Source organism: Saccostrea cucullata, unplaced genomic scaffold (assembly GCF_032062105.1).
Source record: "Saccostrea cucullata isolate Sc308-1 unplaced genomic scaffold, CSIRO_AGI_Scuc_v1 ctg970, whole genome shotgun sequence".
NCBI classification, from domain to species: Eukaryota; Metazoa; Mollusca; class Bivalvia; order Ostreida; family Ostreidae; genus Saccostrea; species Saccostrea cuccullata.
Genome location: NW_026924006.1, coordinates 159,199 through 182,073, shown reverse-complemented (window position 1 = coordinate 182,073; position 22,875 = coordinate 159,199). Strand labels below are relative to the sequence as shown.

Sequence of the window (22,875 nt, the reverse complement as noted above, 5' to 3'; positions counted from 1 at the left end):
CATTAAAGCATTGAGTATGCTAGCAGCTACATGATAATTATTATCTCCTATAAATAGATTCAGTACAACTTTACCATTATGAGGAAGCAGTCAACAAACTGTCAATAAGACTGTACTTAAAAATCACTGTACAATGTATTACTCTTAAAAAGTAAATTAAAGATCTTCACTAAGCTTCATCTCTTCCCTATGAATTTATAAGTCCTATCGAGACTTATGGTACAAGCTACCATTTGGAATAGACTAGCTCATCATAATAACAGAAAGAAAGAGGACGCTTTTGATTGGCATTCAGCAAGAATCTGGGCGTAATTGAAAAATGAAAATTTTATCGACATGTCACATAAAATTTTAACATTTTTTTTAAATTATTGGGTTCCTGTAAAATGGAAAAGGAAAACATTTTCCTGAAAAAGAGGTTTTTTTGCTAAAAATAACTTGAAAATAGGCTAGATCAGACATTTGGTACAAAATGGTACATGTTTAAACATGTTTTTCTAAAAATTTTCTATCTCTGGGTTTCCTTCCCTGATTTTGAAACGTTATTTGTGTGCATTTTAATTCAAAGAAACGAACATACATTTGCAGAAAATGGAGAGAAGACCAAGAGACCATAAAAAATGAACTTTTTCAAAAAAACTCCGTGTAAATGTGTTGCTTCTCTGCTCTTTTAAAATCCATGATAAATGTAGACGTGATAGCTCAGTAAGATGGGCTACCTGTTCAGTGCACTAGAAGTGAATAATTTCTGGTTCGAGCCTCCCATAGGGCGTAAATTATTTTTTTCAATTCTTTTGTAGGTTTCATTTCATGAACTGATTTATTAAAATTTTGAAATAGATAATTTTGGTTAGTTGCACCTAGAGCAAAATCAATTTCAATCTTCTATTCTACTTAAACTTTGATGTACGCGTACACTTATCTTCCATGCCCTTTGTGTTATAGGTGTTTATTTTATTGTAAAGCATAACAATGTTATTGTACCTCCTAAGAAAAACGGTCATAAATATAACAATCTGACAAGGTATTTCAAAGCTAGATGAAAAAAAATCATATGGTTCTTTGTTTAATCTGACCAGCTATGGTCAGCCACCCAAATCATGGACATTTAATCCATAAATGTTTCATACAAATGATTCCTGCAGATCAAATGTGAAATATGCCCATCTTCTTTGTAGAAAAGGTGGGTAAAAGTAGTTATCAGTTACCATCAGATTTAAGAAGAATTAGCCATAGAAGTAAAATTATCTTTGCTCATAAATAATATTAAATTAAAGTCAAAATATAAAAGAAGTACTCTGAGTATGATAAGTCAATTCATTCAACCACATTAAAATGGCACAAAAATAAACAAGAGGGCCATGGGTCACATCGCTCGCCTGAGGACTGTCCACTGTGGCTATGAAAAAAAGAAAAAATCAGTTTATTATTGAAAAGTTTTAACCCAAAAGTGGTCCAAACCATTCCTTACAGGGGAGAGGGTGTGATTTGGACAAACTTGAATTTACACTAATATTTTGGCATCTGATGAAAGGTCTTGTCAGAAGGAATACATCTGTGAATTATGAAAGCCCTGGCCCCAACCAGTCAGAAGTTATGGACAATGTTAAAGTTTTTTGCAGACAAACAGACATAGAGAATTATGAAAGCCCTGGCCCCAACCAGTCAGAAGTTATGGACAATGTTAAAGTTTTTTGCAGACAAACAGACATAGAGACAGAGTATAAAAATATATGCCCCTGAATCTTCTATCACATGCATAATAAATTATTAATACATTGTATTTGTGTGGAGGAATTTAAAAAATAATCTTCTATCACATGCATAATAAATTATTAATACCTTGTATTTGTGTGGAGGAATTTAAAAATAACATACTTTTGTTCAATATGAATGAGATTCAAATTCGCAACTTTATAAAAGAAAAAACCCATACAAAATATAATTTGATATAGTTTTAACAAGCCTGAGATTAGCCCCATTATACATTCAACAACAATCTATCAACCAAAGCACCCAAAGCTCACTAACAAAAACAACATAATAAAAATAGACAACACATATATCACTGAGTTAACACAAAAGGGAATAGAATATTATATACCCTCTGTGTTAATCCAAGATCAAAGAAAAAAAGAGCACCACTCTGGCTAGTTATGAAGTCCTAATAAATCACAATAACTGATAAATAAGCAAAAAATTGTTGGCAAGTTTTGAAACTAATTTCAATCTTAACAACTTTCCTCTTTGTTTCTCCTCTTTTTCTGTACTCTGGCAAAGACGGCCTCTGTTATCAGGAGGGTGACAGAAAACAACGCAAAAGAGGCGGAGACAAAGATGGACGTCGACCAGGTACCGGACACATCCTTCATACCACCTGGAAAAGAGAAATACTGTACATGCATAGCACAGTGTACTTCTGGTTGTGATAGAATGTTAAATGTGATCTTGAAGTTCACACTTTTGTCATGCATGATGGTTGTAAACTTTGAAACATTTATGAATTCAGAGATGAAGATTCTGTATCTATGGTAAATGTAAATGCTGACATTTAAATATTTTCAAATTCAACCAAAATTATAAATTTGAAGCCACCCACAGATAGATAATGACTCTATGTGAGTAAAAAAAAATTTGAATTTCACTTAAAACAGCATACATATAATCAATCAATTATTCACAATACAGTCCAAAATAAGAGTTGCAAAATATATAAATTTTCCACCTAATTAATTCATACCTGATAGCACTGGGTTGATAAGCATTGATATAGACACAATTAAACAGGCAAATCCCCAACCACTGGATAACAGGTCTATACCAACACAGTCCACTATCATAAGAACAAAAGTCCCATTGAATCCACCCGTAAAAATCCCAAAAGCTGTGCACCATATCATGATGTCCCAGAAACTGTGAAAAAGTGGTACAAGAATGTATCCTATTCCATGAAGTAATATGTAGAAAATAAAAATGTATTTTCTCCATAAGATGCACTTATCGTTGATGATACCAGCTATCAGGCGACCTATGACATCTACAATGCCGAAGGCGGGAATAAAGGACATACTTTGGTGCTGAGTCAGGCCTTGCTCAATTCCATAGGATGGAAGTATGAGAAAAATAGAGTGATAGCTATAGGCTGTAAAGAAAAACGAAATCATAAGTAGGGTGAATGAAAAGTTTTTGAAGAGGCTGAAGTTTAAGTTTCTGAAAAATTCACAGCACTTTTTATCTGTGTCTTCTGCTATAGATATTTCCCGAGGAATATTTTGATGTGATAGTGATATAGTAGACAATGCCGTTAAGCTGGCAGATATGGAATTGCTCTCTGATGTCTTGTGTTGTCGTCTGTTCACATATGGAGACTGTGTTTTGCTCTCAGATTTGTCTATCAGGCATGTTGTTGCATCGAGATCCATTTTTCCCATTCCATTTCCAATGTGGTCTTTCTGTTCATTGAATTTTTCATTACTCTCTGAAACTGTGATCTCTATAAAATTTTTCCTTGTAACCACATTCATCCAGTCTTCCTTTGCACCTCCATCTGGATCTACTTTCTCCATCTCTTCCTCTTTTTTCTATGTCAAAATACAATATATTATTTTAAATAATACAGTAAGGAGCAAAAAAAAACATTGTTCAGTGAATTTTTGTTCATGGTTTGGGGAAAAAATTGTTTCAAAGAGATTTGATTTCAAGGTTTAATATGAATTTTTCAAAATTAAGACTTTACATTTTGTGATGGACTAAATTCAAAGGTCTCTTAAATTCATAAAAACAAAGACAATACCCCCCACCATCCCCATAAAGTTTTTTTGATATGACAGTAATACCAGTCTTGGATATTGATGTGTTGGCCTAAGAAGTAAGGCACAGGGACAGATATTTGCCATTGTTCCCCCTAAAATCAGCATGCAGCCCTTAAGACCAAAGTTGTCAATCAGCATCTGCATCAGGATAGGCATACATATGCCCCCCACTGCTGCTCCTGCCATGTTAATGCCATTGGCTACTCCTCTTCTTTTGTTGAAGTGACGAGTTGCAATTACGACACTTGGCGGAAATGAAAGACCAAACCCAAAACCTACAAGAAAAGGAAGCTTCACGATATTTTATAGAAAAATTTTATTTCAAATGTCTAATAATTTTTTTATTATAATTTGAATATATATTAGTGATAATTCTGATCTTTACCAGTAGTAATTAATGAGCATTTCATAAAATTATACATTTGTATAAATGACATTCATTATAACCTATTGAAAGCAATTTAATCATATATTTGATTAATCACCTGTAAGAACTCCATAAGTGAAGTACATGACTTCTATTGATGGAGCTAGGAAGCTAAGAATTAATCCAGAACTTGTCAGTAGGCCTCCAAAAAATATAACTTTCTGATGAGTAAAGCGCTCACACAGCCAGTTAGAGAAGGGACCTGAAATAATGTTAAGTATATTATTAACAAATTCTCTAGGACTCTTTGCTCGCCTTATGACCTATTCACTAAAAGAGGCATAACTCTAATGGTATGTTATATAATTTGAATGCAAAGGGGACATAACTCTAAACATAGTACATGTATTGACCATGGATAATACATATAATTTTTCAGTTTTTCAATAAATAGGCAGACATTACTTGAATGCTGTTATATACATGTACTAGTTATTATCAGATAGAGTACTTAATGCTTTAACATAAAGAAGCATGTATACCTTGAGCAAATGTAATGGTACATGTATATGATATATCAGATTAGGATGGTGAATAAGTTGTGCTATTACTTATTTCCCATTTGGATATATGTTTGGGTTTGATGTTAAGGTGTATTGCTGTGGAAAATATGATAAAGAAAGGGAAGGGAATAAGGTATGCAATGGATCCATCATTAATCTGACACTAGTCTACATATTGAATGATTGAATTGGACATATATTTTGAGAATTGTGAAGAAGCTGAGAGACCAAATAATCAGTGAGTTTAGAATTACCTAGTGCTCACTTTGGAGATCTGCACTCAGTCTCAATTCTCTTCACGGCCCGATTACTCTTAACTCTACTCAACCTTGATAAAAATATTCTTGTCATGCATAAAAAGGCATAAATTTTGTTCAATGTATGTCATAAATGATGTGTGAAGGTAGAAATTTCACTGTGACCCCTAACAAATGTTATTACCGTAATTTTCGGGTAATAGGTCGATGGGGTATATAGGTCGAAAGGCTCATTTTCAGCCTTAATTTTTGAAAAATTCTTAGATAGGACGAACTTACTATATAGGACGAGGCTTTGTTTCCCGTTTTCTAAAGATTCTTAAGCAGATACAACGTATCAGAACAGGTAAACCCCTTAAATTACCGGGGTTATTCCGTGACATGAACGTATCAAGAAAATAAACAAGTATTTTAATGAGTGCAGTATTTAAATAAAGTTTTTTTTAAGTAGTTAAAATTTCTTTGCATTGTGTTACTACTTATTTTTCTCCAATTTGCCTGTTCAATGCCTCCGTAGTTTCACACCATTGTTAAATAAGAGGCATAAATCATGTAGATACGGTATTATTTTACAGCTATAATTCGGGAAATACCTGAGACCAAAGAATAGTAATTCCGATTTCAGAACATCTTAGACACATTCCTATTCATTTTATTCAGACATTATTTACCGGTGGACGACAATTACTTCGATGTCCGCCATTTTTATTTTTCTTCTCCAGGGATTTGCTAAAACACGCAAATGACCATTGGATGTATATATCAAGCAACAGTAAAGAACTGAAATCAAATTAACACTCGATTAGTTTAATTTATAAATTTAATTGAGAGTACATTCACAATTTGACTGTCAACATGAATTTCACGGCTTTGTTTGTTCAATGATGTGTAACACTAATACCCTATAACGGCATGTGATAATCATGCCCCGCAGGCATTTAAACCAACACAGCTGTTCACGTTTGCGTACACAGTGTTAATCCCTTTATCTGTCAGACAATTAAAATTCTGTTAGAAGCCAAACTTTGAATACCGGTAATTCAATGTACTCTTGTGTATGAAGTTTTTAATAAACCTGATAATATTAGTTAAAATTAAATTACTGTCTTGAATTATATTTTTGTCACCCGTATTAATTACTAATTCTTTGCTTAAGACAATAAAAAATATTTAATATACTACATGTATTTCAATTCATCGCTACTAATAAATGGTAAAAACACTACAGTTACAATTTTCTGTATTTTAAATTTTGATACGGTTGCGGTTTTACTTTTAGTAAACGGTAGCCACTTCCTAACTTCACAAGATGGCTACCGCATGGCAATGGATAACATGTTGAGGAATTATTTACCAGATGAAGCACAGTTTTTTTCCTTTGTCATTAACGGATATTAAATTGAATTTATTTTGTAAGAAAGCTATGGAATAAATATTTTATTGTTTACCTGGGAATGAATTTTTCTGCGTAAAATAATGAAAAAAAGTTATGAAAGTGGCACAGATTTGCTTTGAAATTGACGTAAATTTTATAGATTTGGGGCCATTTTTCGTAAACTTGAGCCTTAGAAAGGTCGAATTCGTACATTGGGCGACCCCAGCGGTTCTGAGAAAAAAAGTATCGACCTATTACCCGAAAATTACGGTATATATTATGGGATGACAGCAGCAACCTGCTAACTGCTTACTTTTTAAGATGGCAGCTTAAGAAAGACTTCAATTTTATTGTTTCTCCCTCTAAAGTGTTAACTGTTTATAGGGTTTAGAATAATGTTTATGCCCTCTCTCAACCCAGTATGAAAATACTGGGTTGGTAGGTAGGTGATAAAAAAATTCTCAGAAAATTACAATGCTTAATTTTATAGCTAGCCAGATGGGAGGACAATTTTTTTTTTTTAAAAGATGGCCTAGTCTCTTTATAAGATTATTCTTTATAAATATTACTATAATATTCATTACGTTTTTCTAACTCTTACTGAGAGATAGGAAGAAGAAGCCTGTGATGGACTGAATGGTGGTCAACTGACTCTGAGGACTTTTGTACACTTTGGAAAACTCCACCAGTAAAACTCCAAAGGATTTAATTCCTCCAATGACAAATACGGCTATGGTGAAAGTACCTGGAAAAACATACATTTAATTTTAATTATCTTAATCTTTCTCATCTCAAAATTCACAGTGAATCCTCTAGATCAAAATGCATCATTGTTTATACATACTGTATGTGTACTTAAACTAGCGAGCTTCATATTTTAGCAACTTTGGAACATATGCCAAATTATGTACACATACAGTAGGCATTGTGACAGTCTTAAATAGTAAATATTTTTAAAAGATATCTTTTCAACATTCACTAGCTGTAAATAATTTTTAGCTTAACCCTTCATTTAGGGGTAAAAATCAACATATTTTTATTTAAAAACAAAAAAAAACAAAGAAACAAAAAAAAAAAAAAAAGAAAATAAGTAAAAATTTAATTTCTTTTTTATCTCAGAATATTCATCAATAGACATTATAAAAATTATTAGACACCCTAGTACTTCAAAGTATTGAGTAATGAGTACTTTAGTTTGTATCAAAGGAGTGTACATACCGAACAGTACGACCCAGGCCCAGCCTTTGTCCACCGGTACATCATACTGGGGTGTCTGGAGTTCTCCAGCTGCCTGGTGACCACTGTCTTCCTCTTCATTTCTGTGGTCACTATCTCTCTTCATGTTTTCTCTTTATGGCTCATTAGAAGGACTCTGAATATTGCAGCTGACTTTAACAATCAGTTATGATAACTAAAATTTAAATATGTGTGTTTATAAGAACAGTACAGGTAGAAAAAACTTCGTGAATTGGATCGTAATTGTAGAACATTTAAATGACATCTTTTATTAGTGTATTTATCATGCTTATGGCTCAAAGAAAGTAAGGTGTACATTAATTAGTATAACATACGTGAATCATTCGTAGCAAGTATTCTCTGTTTAATTTTTAGGATAAACATTTATAATTATGTACTATATTGCACCCCTAAAATTACACACCTTTGTTGATGGATGTTTCCCAGTAAGTACACATGTATTGAAAAAATGTATATATACAGTAGCGAACATGAAAATGTGATTTATTCTGTTTGCAACAAATTTTTCACTACTAAGCTTTGAAGATTTGAAAATTAAAATTACTAGTCTACACAAGAGGCAAAGAGGAAAGAAATGTCATGATACAAGCTGCATGGTTTAAGGCAATTCTTCAAGGTCTGACTTCCCCATTCCATCCTCAACATTCCAAACCCTTTCTCAACATATATTGAAATAAAAATTTAGAGGCATAATAGCAAGTCAAAAGAATCTTGGCTAAAACTGGCTGATGCGAAAACAGAGATCATAATTTGCCATTTACTGCATGACTCTGATTGTGACATCCAAGCATACCTGTCAACTCTCCCGAATTTATCGGGAGTCTACCGATTTTTAACCATCCCTACCGACTGTCTACCGATTTTTTTTTAAACTGCCGTTTCTACCGATTTTGAAAAAATCCGGATTTTTTACCTACCTTGGTTCGTAAAATACCGACTAGTCAACACAAAAATGGAGGTCATGCAGTGTTTATCGGTAGCTAATCTGTTTATTGCCACCGATAACAGGTAATCAACAAGGTGTCAACTGTGCTACCAGATGTAATTGCAGTTGTAATTGCTCCTTATTCTCATTAAAAGTGTATATTATCAAAGACAGAGATGCCAGATGTGAAAATTTTTACAGAACATGACGGTAAATAACGATATGGAAGTACCTGATACTTTGCTGCAAATAAGTTTACAAGTGCCTAAGACAAAACTATTTCTCCATAAACAATTCAGTTATCAGGAAAGATGTAGCTACAGTACTCTATTATCAATTTTACATGGAGAGGGTAACAATTTCATGGAAGCTAATATAAATGAAGAGTCTGAAGATTTCCCCACAGATTTTGAGATTCAATGTTTTAGTAAATCCTGCATCAACATCAGCATATAACAGCCCCTGAAACTACAGAGCAACAAGACAGTGTCTTTAGAAGACTTCTTTAGATTTACAAAGCTAAACAGGGTAATACATTTCTAAATTAAAATATAAAATTAGCACATTAGAACATTACTCAAATAAAGAATTACATTAAAAATTCTGATATATGTTATGAGATTAAAAGAAAAAAATACAGGGTCCATGTATTTCATTCATACTAGATTACACATTATTTTAAGAATATAAGCATGAGGTTTTGACAATTATTTCAATTTCAGATCTTTAAATCCAGGACACAACTCATGTTCCTTAAATTAGACTTAGTGAGAAAAATCCATTCATACATCTATTAAAAGCTGGAAACTCAGACTGTCTGCAGAATCTTATTAATTTTTCTAATTGCCAAGTTAAACTACAACATTTGCCATGAATATCAAATAAATGATGCTCTTATGAACAGGCAGAATAGCTAAATAGTGAAAATAAATTTTTATAATTTCAAACTTAAATCACATTGTACAAGTTTCTAAACAATGTATGAATAAACAGTAAATTTTATGAATTAATGATAATGTTAATATCAATAATAAAGTTTTATCTTGTAAGTTGTTTATTTTTTGTTCTATAAAACAGTGAAATGCGCGACTTTTTGTATTTGCAAAAGGTCGTCGCGCGTTTTCTCCCCCGAAAAATTTTGGCCATGTTGACAGGTATGTCCAAGGGTCTTGGTTTATAACTTTTATAAATAAATATTTATACCTACTAAAGCATTGACATTTCAAAATTTCTCTTATTTAGACCTTAATATAGTATTTTGTTGTACGGGAACCTTAAAAAATGCACAATTCAAATTGTGTATCTTCATGCAGAAGTCATGCTGCATGAGCAAGTAGGGCCTACATACATACTCCCATGCTTAATGATCAAGTTTAGTGCTTTAGTCCCAGCCTTTAACCTTGATTATGTAAACAACAATTCATCAATGATATAAGTGAGCAATGTCATCGGTAGAAAACATTTTAAAAAGGAGTAGAAAATCCATTACCTTCCGTCTACCTGCATGATGCAAGATGCTGATCAGCCTCCCTGGCGGTTGTCGCAAAACTTAAACCTTCAAAATATAAAAGGTAATAGTTAAAGTTATGCATTGTCAATCAAAACTAATCCACATATATGTTCTAAATCTTAATCTGAATGTAAATCACTTTACAAACATATTGCGACAACCCCTTGGCGTGCGAGGTAAAAGCAGAGATATTTGTTAATAAAGAAAATTGCCATTGTTGTAACTTGTTTGCGCAAAAAAGATTGAAATCATCGTAGTTTATTCATATTTAATTTATTTTGATAATTTTTGGCAATTGATCATTGGTCTTTTTGCATCGTTTTTTCTCATTTTGTGGGAAATGACAGTTTTAAAAAGTGGAGATGATGGGGTTTAGTTTTACCCTTGCCGTATTTTACCATCATGCTGAACTTCCGGTGTCAGTAGATTCATTGAGAAATGGAATTTTCAAAACTGTGTGTTTTCTTTGGTCTTGCTGCAATGTTACATGCGGCATACTCAGCTGCACAACGTAAGCTGTCAATAATTGTTAATTCAGAGTGATGAAAATTTTCATTTTGATTTAATAAAAGTAAATTTAATCTCTGTGGTATGCTAAAAAAAAACAAACACAGGAACCTATTTTATCGCCTGTATTTGTGATGTATGTACAGTCAAACCTCATTATTTTGAAACCAAAACTAGCATATGACAAGGATTCGAGATATGTAGGTTGAATTACCTGAAAAAAGTGGTTGGGTCTTCCGATTTCCCCATAACTTTGACATATTCATCATTGTTCATAGTGTTTTTGATATCTTTCTTTTAATCCTTCTACGACAGGTACTTGGGTCTTGGTTTATAAATATGTATGTACCTTATTGATATGGTAGAAAAAGTAATGGTATGCAGCTCTGTAAATGGCTTGTTCTTTGAAAATAATGGTGCACCTACCGATTTTTCTGCACCGAATGTCTTGGAACATCAATTAAAATTTAAATATAATCGAATTATCCCAGAATTATTTATAAATTTCCCAGAATGTCTCTAGAATTTTGGAGTGTCTGAATGGATAGAATTTACCGTTTTGAATTGGGTTTAAGAATTTGCACTTAGTTCCGGGCACGTTAACGAAAAGTTTGAAGAAGTGTTTAAAAATCACTTTTTAGGAATTATTTGCAAGATGTGAGTGTTTTTTACAATAAGTAATCGGTATTCCGAGACGTCCTGTGTAGAAATATCAGTAGCTGCAGCATTATTTTCAAAGAACAAGCCATTAAACAAGCGAGTTGAGCAGACGCCATTACGGAGCCTGCATACCATTACTTTTTCTACCATATCAATAAGGTACATGCATATTTATAAACCAAGACCCAAGTACCTGTGCCTTCTGCATGTATCATAAAGATGATGGTATGTTGAGACAGTCACCAGTAGGCTGAGTAATGATACCTTTTTGCTTTTAATTTAGATCTGATCTCTTCTTCAAAGCTCACATGAATTTTGGTATACCTCTATTTTTTTTCATTTTTAAATGTTACTTACATGATGTCAATACTGAATAGACAACTTTCACATTTAAATGTTACTTACATGATGTCAATAGACAACTTTCACATTTACAAAAAAAGTTATTCCCCTATGTGGGGTCAATCCAGTCCCAACCGGGGTAAGTCACTGTTTTCCTTGTATAATTTTATCAAATTTATGGGTCAGTATCTTAGAAATAAAATCTGTGTGAATATGTTCATTATGTTTTTCATGTAGCCCCATTCTCTGGCATTTACGGGTTCAGATCGGAATTGTCCGATAACGTTTGTAGATTAAAAATATTAACAGGTAACTTAGAAAGGACAATGTGGAAAAAATGAGCGTTAATACGCAGACAACGGGAGATAACTCTTAGGAATGTGAAATTCATCTATGTATGTTGCATTACTAAACTGAAGATGTCCTGATGTGCATGATGTGAGAAAGTTTTGTTTTTGTTAATGCCAGTCAGTATGGTTGCTGATATATGCTTCCATTTTGTGTAAAATTGTTTTGAAATCAACAAGAATATTTTTTATTATATAGTACATTATAGTTAGTAATGTAACAGGAAAGAAGGAAATGTATGGCTGGACCAGGAATCGAACCCGGGACCCCTGCATCTCCAGTCAGGTGCTACCAACTGAGCTATCCTGAGGCCTGTTCAGCTGGGCAAACGCGAGAGCTCGCCAAAATTCCTTATACCTCCGATAGTAATTCTGGCGAGTGCTCGTGAAAGTTCGCTCCGTTGAACAGGCCTCAGGCCAATATCCACGGCCCAAACCATTACATTCCTTCCTCCTTAAATGGTCTTCACCCTTGAATACACAACCCAAGTTCTTATAACCCCCTGGCAGAACTTTCACCTGCAATTCCAGGGGTGGTCAATGCCACTGCATAAGTACAATATGATAAAAAAATTAGGTCGTTAAATGTTGGTATCTTGAACATACATTAAACTGTAGCAACTTTGGCAGAGTCATATTAATTAGACAAACACATATTGTTTTGATTTTTACTTTGCTTTAAATGATCACATTTTTCATTTTAGACAGGACCTACCTTCGATTGACAGAGCAGGAATTCACCACTTTACCGATTGATGTAAGTGTTTTAATTAACATAATAGTACAGTGTACAGTAATACAGTCAAATTTTGTTATATCCTACTCAATGGGAACAAGTAAATGTGCTTGAGAATTTCAAATCACTTTGACATTTAACCATAAACAGTCAAACCTCATTATTTGAACTCAATTGGACCAAGAAAATACTGAAATATCCAAGGATTCAAGATATCAAGAGTAAAATAAAGAATACATATATGTATAAACAGTGCATGTATCCATGGTTTATGAGATATTACTACAATGTGTATTAGATATATCTAGATTTACATAACCGATTTGTTGTTTTAAAATCTGTTTTTGAAACTGTGTGCCTTAAATGTGTTTTGGAGTTTTCTTCTCAATATAAATTCTTTTTCCCCTGAGTGATTAGAAGTAAGTCAAAAGGAGTAGCTCTATCTTAAGAATGTTTTAAATCATGCTTCTTGAAACAAATATTTACTAAAAAAAAAATGAAAGAATTTTTTATGTCCAGCCACAAATATGGTCAAGGTTATCAGTGCTTGGCTTGTCTGCCTTCCTAGTTCATCCTTCAGTCCTTCAGCATGTCCTTGACTTTCAGTTCTTCTGTCTGTCCTTGACTTTCAGTCCCTCTATCTGTCCTTGACCTTACTCTTCCTCATTTACTCCAATCTCAAAGAAAGAAGAATTATCAAATAAATTTCATGTTGAATTACTAATGAACCCTTAGCAGACGGTTCATGTTGGACTGTCCTATTTGGTATTGACATATTTCTAGTTATAAATACTGTAGACGTACTTTTTTCCACGGGGTCATAATTCCACGGAATCTCAATTTCTGTTTAATCCACGGGTAGAAAATTATGCGGATTTTCTAGAATTTTACTACATGCCTTACATTTATATTAAGTACGCTTGGACAAATTTCCGCAGGAAATTTGTGACCGCTTATGTAGCGTAAATTAATACCAGGCAGAAAAAAAGTACTTCTATAGTATACTGCAAATAATATTTTGTTTCCAAAAACATGTAATACATGTAGGTAAATTATATGCACTCACACGTTTTACTGTTTACAGAAAATCTGGCAAATAGTATACACCTTTTTCATCTAGTAAATTGATCAAACAAAGTTGCTCACTTTATAACTTTTTAGATATATTTTATAGAAAGGTTATTACATTATTGTAATTTTTGTTTGTAAAGTAATGTATGTTTGTCTTTTTTTCATCAGATTATAGTTCAGTGTTTTGTGGGACTGCTATTGACTTGTTATGGGGTTGTCCATGTGGCTGGATCTTTCAGAGAAATCTGTGCCAGTGCAGAGCTTGAATCAAAGTAAGTTTATTCTATATTTTGTTTTATTTTACTTTTTTCATAGATTTGTATGATTTAAATCAAGAGTTACTTGGAATAAATAGAAAAAGTAGTTACAACTTTTTATTCACAATTTATCACACTTTTCATATATACATCAATCAATCTTAATGTAACTGAATCCACTTCATTCTTTTTTGTGCTTATACATGTAAGTCCTAAATTTAGCTTATGTTGAGCTACAAAGGGTCATCTGACATGGTCACTCATGATATGTTTTTCTCAATAGCAGGGACCAAAGCTTAAAAAAAAACAATAGCAGAAGGGCCACAATATGTAATCAAAAACAAGTATATCAAAAGTGAAGCTATTTTTTCTATTCAATCTTTGCAATCAAATGGTAGGGTGGGTTTGCAGAATGGATAAAATAATTAAATGGATATATGCAACAAAATCTCAGAAAGTAAACAGGGCCAATGTGACTCAGATGAGCATTGAAACCAATGGTTGACTTGTTTTTAAAAAATGTTAAGACATAATTTAAACTTTTGCAGGACTTGGGATATGTTAAGCAATAGACAAGCCTTTTACTCCTTCTGTCATAGAGGTATGGCCATCAATTACAGAGAAGAGGACAATGAAGACAGCTGATGAAGAAAGTGAGCTTGTGGGCAAACAATACCAAAGGATGTTCATGTGAAATAAACTAATGTAAAGGGCAGTCTAGTGGATCAGTGTCCAGATCTCGTGTCAGAATTTTGTGTATTGTGAATGATGTATGTGAATGTTTCTCTGTGTAAGAGTTTTTGTGTATTGTTGTTTGACATAATTGTGTGTGTGTACATGTTTTAATATTTGTGTAAAAGTTTTTAGCTTTTTTTGGCATTTTGTTGTTTGACATCGAAAATTTAATTGCGCTTTATTTGTTATAGCTTCTTTAATAAGCTTCTTAAAATCGCTAAAATTACATCTCGTTTAAAATTAAGGTGCATTTATTTCGCGCATCGTAGTTATTATTTACCAATGCAACTTTTTTCACTTAATTATTAAAATTAAACAAAATGTTTTATAAAAATAATTACAATTTGACATAATTGATTTTTTTAACCGATTATATTTGTTGAGTGTTTTTGACAAAGAATTAAAAATATTATTAGAAAAAATAATAAACATACGCTTTCATAAAATTTAAGAATATCTATATTTTTATTATGTTTTCATGTGAATCCATTGTGTACCATAATCAAAAAATAGAAAATTTGCTATTTTTTTGCATTTTGGGGCATATAGAATTTTGTGTTTCTTACATATATTGTATAATATAGTCCATTTATTATAGTTTGAACAAAATGTCTATTGTAGTATTTGTATAATTTGCTTTAATGTGCAAAAATTGGCATTTTCCTATATAACTTTAAATGTACCTGATTGATGCAAAGGTTTTCAAACTTTGCATGTTTTAATGTGTATATATGGTATAAAAATGAAGAGTTTCCATTGTGACACAATAAAACTATAGTCAATTACCAATTTTTAAGGATAAATCCTTTCTGTTAATTTTCTTTATTTTGTCTTGATATTAAATTAATTAATGCCTTTCATCATCGCCTGAAAGATTTACCTACTTTAGAAAAAAGATGCCATCAGGGGGCATCAGTGTTTCACAAATTCATCTTGTTTAATTTAAAAATGATTTGATTTATAACTGCTTATATATCATAATAACAGTTTAAATAGAATTATTGTTCAGATAGGGTTTTATGATAACTTGGTTTTCTTGGCCTAAGAGAATGGGAGTGTGAAAAAGTGAGGGTGTAAGGGGACAAATCAATGTGAAAGAATGCAAGGGCATTAAGAGAGAATGTAAGGTGACATTGTGAGAGAGTGAGAATGTGTGGAAACAAGTGAGAGTGCAAGGTGCAAAATACAAGGGAGCAGGAATTGAATGGAAACAGCAAGACAATTTGAAATAAGCATCACCCATATTTTGTCTTCTTTGTGTTTTTATTTTGGATTCTTTCCACATTTTGTCCATCTACTGTAAATGTATTTTATTTGGCATGTACAATATTTGGCGGAAATTGATTTTTTAACAAATCGGCATAGATTTGAATTATATAGCCCTTTCTGAATGTGCTTTATGTGAATATGTGTAAACAGGCATTCCTCAAAAGGCTTGATTAAAATACACTGCTTTTATGATAATTTACAGTATATGACCTTAAGTTATGTCCCATAGCAAATGAGGAGAAAGGTCCTATGAGAACTCCATGGAACAAAGACTAAATATAACCTAACCATTGTATGAAATGTATATATACAGGAAGAAATAAAACATATCCAGGAGTCAAGAAGACTTTGATGTTTGTGTTAATTTTGATACTTTTGGTCTCCTTCCTTAGGCATATCATTGGAGACAGAGATTAAGAAAATCATTCTTTTTGCAAGTGATCTTGAACTTTCTGGAATGACATTTTTGCAAGGTTATGATGCACCTTCGGTTATAAAAAATTGCAGAGCTAAGCATCAACATTTTCTGTTAAAAAGTTATAGCCTGGAAAAGAAAACTATACTTTACTTTGTCAGTGACATGACCTTGTAGAAATGACCCTTCTATAAGGTCATAACGGACATACTCTGGGACATAATAAGAATTCTGCCATTTTAAGTATAAACTTTCAATAATATAGCACCAATAAAAGTGCACTGATCAACGGTCAAGATAATTCATATATTCAACAGAAAACTATTGTATAAAGTGAATGAGGCAGCCACCTGATGATCGAGACTTTTCTAAGATTTAGTTTTATTTACCTGGTATGTGCTGTTTTTGCTGAAATCTGTGTTCCTTGGAATGTCCATTATTGTGAATTTAGCATCTTATTTAGATTTAGCATGACACTCGCAGCATCAATATTCAGCGATAATCAGTAGTGTCCCACCCCAAATGAACCCCTGACACTGGGTCCACACATTTCATAATGAAAAGGCACCCTTGCTCAATACATAAATATTTGATTAATACTAAGAGCAGATTTCAAAGCATTAATTTATTTTCAGTATATAATTAGAGCCCCCTCCTCCTCCTATATGGTACCCCTGACCCAGGGGCCTTGCAAATCACAATTCTGGAAGCACTCATCATAACTTATGTAATCAATAGAGCTCCACCCTAACACCAGAACCCCTGAGCCAGGGGCCATGAAATTCACAATTTTAGAATAGACAACCTTCCTCATTATGTATGTAGTTAGTTTAATACACAGGATCAGTGAAAAAGAATTTAAATGAAATGTATTTTCACCTTATAATCTATATAGCCCCGCCCTAACACTAGTACTAAAACTCTGATCCTAGGGCCATGAATTTCACAATTTTTAATTTTTTTTATGTCAACAGTTTGACTGCTTGCCCAGAAGTATAGAAGATTGTAAAAAATTTAATTAATTTTAGTGGGTTTGGCCCCACCCCTCAGGTCCCAGGGGGAGGGATCATGAAATTCACAACTTTTGCTCCTCTCCATCCGGAGGTGCTTTATGTCAAAATTGGTTGAGCGGTTGCAGAGAAGCTAAAAGTGTTCAAATATTAACACACGATGGACGAAAACAAATAGTTAGAGATCACCTAAGTGACTCAGGTGACCTAAAAATGGAACTTGTACATTTACTTACTTTGTCATTGGTCATTTGTCAAATTGTTTTGTTAAAAAACATTCTGATTGAGTTATTGCACACAATTATATTCTGAAGTTGATATTATAAAAAAAAGATGCTTGAGTGGTTTATGTAGTTTTGGAGACCGGAGGCCTTTTCAACTGAGCGAACGTTCGCGAGCGCTCGCCAAAATTGCTTTTACCTCCAATAGAAATGTTCGCGATCGCTCGATCTGTTGAACAGGTCTCGGGTCTTCCAGTAATCTATTGGAATTCCAATGGGTACCAATTGAACCCCATTATCAAAAGACCTATTTCTGCAATCATGTGAAGTAAATGTCCAAAATCTTATACGTGAAAAGAAGAAACGCTTGCTGCATGTGGTCTTCAGCTCGACATAAAATATTCGACGACGTGTTACTATTGTACGTTGGACTTTTGAAGGTGTATACAGATCTATGGATTCATGTAAGCTTTGCAAGCTTTTGACCAGTATGCTACTTTTAGCAACTTGTAGAGAATTCGCTATCAAACATCAATGTCGTGATGCAATGATATAAACTCCTTCGTTACATTACAATATATGCAGCTTATTTTTAGGATCTTCGAATTCAAGGAAACTTTGTCCATATACGTGCCGCCCCCCCCCCCCCCCCCGCTCTGTCCGTTTAGTACACTAGGAAAAATACACAGGCACCTGACGTTACTTATTTTTCTTCAAATAAAATAAATAATACCCTACCTAATGTGTATTATAAGGTAGGGGTTGTATTTTTTTTATTTAACTACGAAAGTCCATTAATTGTACGAAAGCCCATTGGGTTCATATTTGTAGGTGAAAAAAATCATTTTTCGCGCGAAACTTTCGCGAATAAACGCTAACTTACGCGTTATAACGCGTAACCGTCGCTTTTTACGCGAAATAATAAGCATGTAGTAATGCTACTCAGGAACCCTGTTCTTGACTGACAGATAAGAACATAAATGCAGACGAGAACTTTCATGAACTTATTTATAAACTAACATTTCCTCGGAAGATGTAATGGAGTAATGATGCGAGAATTAAACATTAGTCATCAGAATTTATTTTTATTTCAAAACCTAGCTTACCAAATGAATTTTACTTTCTTGCACATGTTTTTTAATCGTTAAATTCAAGAAATTTTTTACACTGACTATTTTTTTTTAAGGAAAGTCTCCACTTGACACTTTTATCAAGCTGTATTCTTTTATCAGTAACATTTACTACAATTGTACCACTGACTCAAAATTATAGCCTGTAGAAAACATGGCTTAAAAGTGAGTGAACAATGTGTCATTTCATGAGCTTAACGTGCCATGTGATGCTTTTATCCGGTTTTCACCAACGTGGTGGGACACAATTGACAAATTTATCTCATTCTGCTAATTTTCTGAGATCTTGATCTTTACAAAAAAAAAATTTCTTCTAATTATCAAGAGAGTGTATAAAAAAAGACGCATGAAAGAGGTGATTTTTTCCCGAAAATTCATAATCATGAACGTTATATATTGTAACTTTTGGAAAACTAGCATAAACTTTGAATTGTATGAACAGCGTTGAGAGAGACAACATGTGACGGTAAAAGGGATTCAGTAGCAAGTTTGTAGTTTGCGAAAGTCGAAAATTAAAATATTTTTTTGCTTTTCATTGTAGTGAATAAACTTGATCACAAAATCAAAAGAATGTTGAGACATATGCAAATATCTTGGTTAAACAGCAAAAGTTTCACGTTATAGCGCGAAAGCTACGCGTTTATTCGTGAAAGTTATGCGTTATAACGCGAAAGTTACGCATTTATTCGCGAGAGTTTAATTCGCGTTATAACGCGAAAGTTACGCGATTATTTGCGAAAGTTTCCCGTTATATCGCGAAAGTTTCTCGGTAATTTGCTTTGTTTTTGTTCTTTCTAACTCTCTCTCTCTCTCTCTCTCTCTCTCTCTCTCTCTCTCCCTCGTACTTGCAATAATACAAATATTTCTCGAGGGGGAGGGGACACATTCTCTTAATTTTAACTTTTAAATTGTAAGGATCATCTAATTGACAAAAAAGATTGTTTCAAACTACGAATTGGGAACATTTGATATATAAATCGAAACACGCCCAAATCGTTTGAGAAAATAAACTGTGTAAATGTCAGAAGTCCGTGTGTGATTATTTTATCCCCTCAAGTTTGTGTGCAATTTTATACCCTCTTCCACATCAAATTCTCTATCAGCCCGAGAGACCATGCAATATCAGCCAGAGGACCTAATATTGGTGTCTCGGTCTGATATAGGATGTGATATGGTGATATGGAAAATGGTATGTATTATTCGATCTCTATGTACCGGGGTATTTGTATAAGAATGCCCCGGGATCGAAAAATCCCAGGGGTGTATTGTTATTATGTTCCTGGATCTAAAGATTTCGGAGGTATATTGTTTTCGTCCTATCTGTCTGTTTATCTGTCTCTGTTGTCAACTTGTGCGCTGTCAACGGTAAGCATATAATACCACTTCAGTCTACGTCCCACTCCAGAATTGTGTCACCATCGGGGGAATAGTGTTCACAAACACTTCTTGGTTTTATATTAAAAAAGTGCCAGCTTGAATTGTTTTCAAAAGTCCCACTAATGACTTTATAATACTTTTAATTTGTAATTTTTTTTTATCAAATCCGACTTGTACTAATTAAGATATAGATCTAATCTAATCTAACACTTCAAATTTCAAATTTTGTTTAAAAAAAAAAATAGTAATTTGTTTTAGCAAATTATTAATGTATTATAATAATAAATTGTTAATTTGTTATATCAAATTATTCATTCGTGATAGCAAATTATTAATCTGTTATGTTATATGTTTATGCCCAATCATGAATGGGCCCTGATTTGGTAATATTTACATCCACTGAATATTTTCTCCTTTATTTCTTAAGAAAAACCCATTGCGTTAATCACTGCATGAACTACAGAAGGCATGTCGCCTGTACAGATCTCTTGATCAGTGCTGTTCCATCAATGAAACGTATAAAGACGTTCGCATCATTAATACAATAATTAATCTCTTTAATCCTACTTTAAATGATTATTTAAAATGTCTTTATTTGTTTGTTATTACGAAAGCCGGATAGGCTCACTTCTGAAAAGATAAAAAAAATATTTAACTCGTTATAACGAGTTAATTATCTCGTTAAAACGACTTACTTATCTCGTTATAACGAATAAGCATCTCGTTATAACGAGTTAATTATCTCGTTATAACGTGTTAATTATGTCGTTATAACGACTTAGTTTTATCTCGTTATTACGAATTACTTATCTCGTTATAAGGAGTTAGTATCTCGTTATAACGAGTTAGTTTTCTCGTTACAACGAATTACTTATCTCGTTATAACGAGTTAGTATCTCGTTATAACGACTTAGTTTTATCTCGTTATTGCGAATTACTTATCTCGTTATAACGAGTTAGTATCTCGTTATAACGAGTTAGTTTTCTCGTTACAACGAATTACTTATCTCGTTATAACGAGTTAGTTTTCTCGTTATAACGAGTTAGTTATCACGTTATAACGAGTTAATTATCTCGTTATAACGAGTTAGTTATCTCGTTATAACGAGTTAATTATCTCGTTACTAATGTTTTTTAATATGTTTTGGATGACTTATTAGCTTTCATAATCAATGTCTAAGTTCCTAAATTAATACATTATAATAGCAAGCTAACACAGGCGTTAATGCAACATATATTATATACACTTACAGTGTGATATATATTATTTTGAGAGTCAGAAATGTTTTGAAGAAGAGGGATATGGAGACATCAGCAATTAGGTCATGGACGTAAAATTCGGGGCTACTGTCTACTCATAACACAACATCACGAGGCAGTCAAAAGTTTCCGTATACATGTACACGTATTTATCCTCGGACTTTTAAGTTAAACAATACAAATCAAATGCATGCATCGTTTATAAATAAACGAACTACAATTACAGACATATCTTCTCGAAAAAAAAAAAAAAAAACTAGTTTGCTGTTTTTTCAATAAAATCATACACACTTTGAACAAACTTGATCGACTCGGTTTTATATGCCATATACTTCCTATCACTTAGATATATCAACTTTAGACCAGTTTTTAACTCGTTTATAACGAGAAAATTAACTTGTTATAACGAGAAAAATTACCTCGTTATAACGAGAAAATTATCTTGTTATAACGAGATAACTAACTCGTTATAACGATCGAGATAATTAACTCGTTATAACGAGATAACTAACTCGTTATAACGAGAAAACTAACTCGTTATAACGAGTTAAAGTTTTTTATCTTCTCTGAAATGAGCCTATCCGGCTTTCGTAATTACTGGAATTAACGGTCGCAGCTATTGCAGAAAAAATTTACATAACCCGCTTGCGCGGGTTATGTATTTTTTCTGCAACAGCTGCGACCGTTAATTCCAGTAATAACTAGAGGTACTGTGAGCAATGAGCTCACTAAATGATACCCCCCGCCTCCCATATGAATAAAATGGCAGTGTCCATGTTTTGCTCTGGAAAATCCAAAATATATGTCAGATCAAAAAGTAAAATAGGAGGTGCACAATGGCAATATGTAATAAAGATTCTGTGAAAATTTCATTAAATTTCATTCAGTGGTATGAGGGGAGTTGCGGATAAGAGATGGGTAACCCAAAGCGTAACAGACGGACGGACGGACAGACGTACAGACGGACGGAATTAACGATTACTATATACCCTCCCGCTTTTCAAGCGGGGGGTATAACAAACAAAGAAAGCACTTATTGTTTAAATAAAATATATTCTTACTCTATTCTATAACGAAATACTAATCTGTTTTCAATTAACAAATTGATAAATAATTTGTAATATCAAGTTGATAATAAATTGATTTGTTATAACAGATACTTATTTGATATGAAAAGTTATTTCTTTTATTAAAAAAATTAGTAAACATAAATTTTCTTATTAATTACAAATTATTAATTTGATTAATTTGTTATTTAAAACACAATGAGACCTAAAAGATAATGCTTCCGTACATATAGCCCTTTGTACTGTATTTCTTTTATAAATTTTTTACTTCATAGTTTAATCTGTTTAACATGTTTAATGAGAGTAAAACTTTAATTTAGCCAAGTGACATTGCCTGTGGAGATCCCAGGCATGAATGTAAGTCACTGCGCAATCGCAGTGAATGACCACGTGCGTCCCTTAGCC

General features: G+C 32.9%; 2 protein-coding genes across 3 annotated transcripts; one reads left to right on the top strand and one right to left on the bottom strand.

Annotated features, from left to right (window-relative positions):
* Positions 1-1,851: 1,851 nt before the first annotated feature.
* On the bottom strand, positions 1,852-10,201 carry LOC134265454 (monocarboxylate transporter 12-like). Its single transcript, XM_062747658.1, has 7 exons — positions 10,046-10,201; positions 7,593-7,785; positions 6,976-7,119; positions 4,298-4,441; positions 3,837-4,087; positions 2,741-3,581; positions 1,852-2,377 (listed from the first exon to the last, which is right to left on the bottom strand). The coding sequence occupies exons 2-7, from the start codon at positions 7,714-7,716 to the stop codon at positions 2,232-2,234; spliced, it is 1,650 nt and encodes a 549-aa protein (XP_062603642.1). The 5' UTR covers positions 7,717-7,785; positions 10,046-10,201; the 3' UTR covers positions 1,852-2,231.
* Positions 10,202-10,309: 108 nt separating this feature from the next.
* On the top strand, positions 10,310-14,782 carry LOC134265455 (ER membrane protein complex subunit 5-like). Of its 2 annotated transcripts, none has more exons than XM_062747659.1 (4): positions 10,310-10,577; positions 12,631-12,679; positions 13,898-14,001; positions 14,535-14,782. In XM_062747659.1, exons 1-4 carry the CDS (start codon positions 10,429-10,431, stop codon positions 14,629-14,631), a joined length of 399 nt encoding a protein of 132 aa, XP_062603643.1. In that variant the 5' UTR covers positions 10,310-10,428; the 3' UTR covers positions 14,632-14,782. The 2 variants fall into 2 exon arrangements, with proteins under 2 accessions (XP_062603643.1, XP_062603644.1); XM_062747660.1 differs by having other exon boundaries at positions 10,396-10,577; positions 12,627-12,679; positions 14,535-14,781.
* Positions 14,783-22,875: the final 8,093 nt, after the last annotated feature.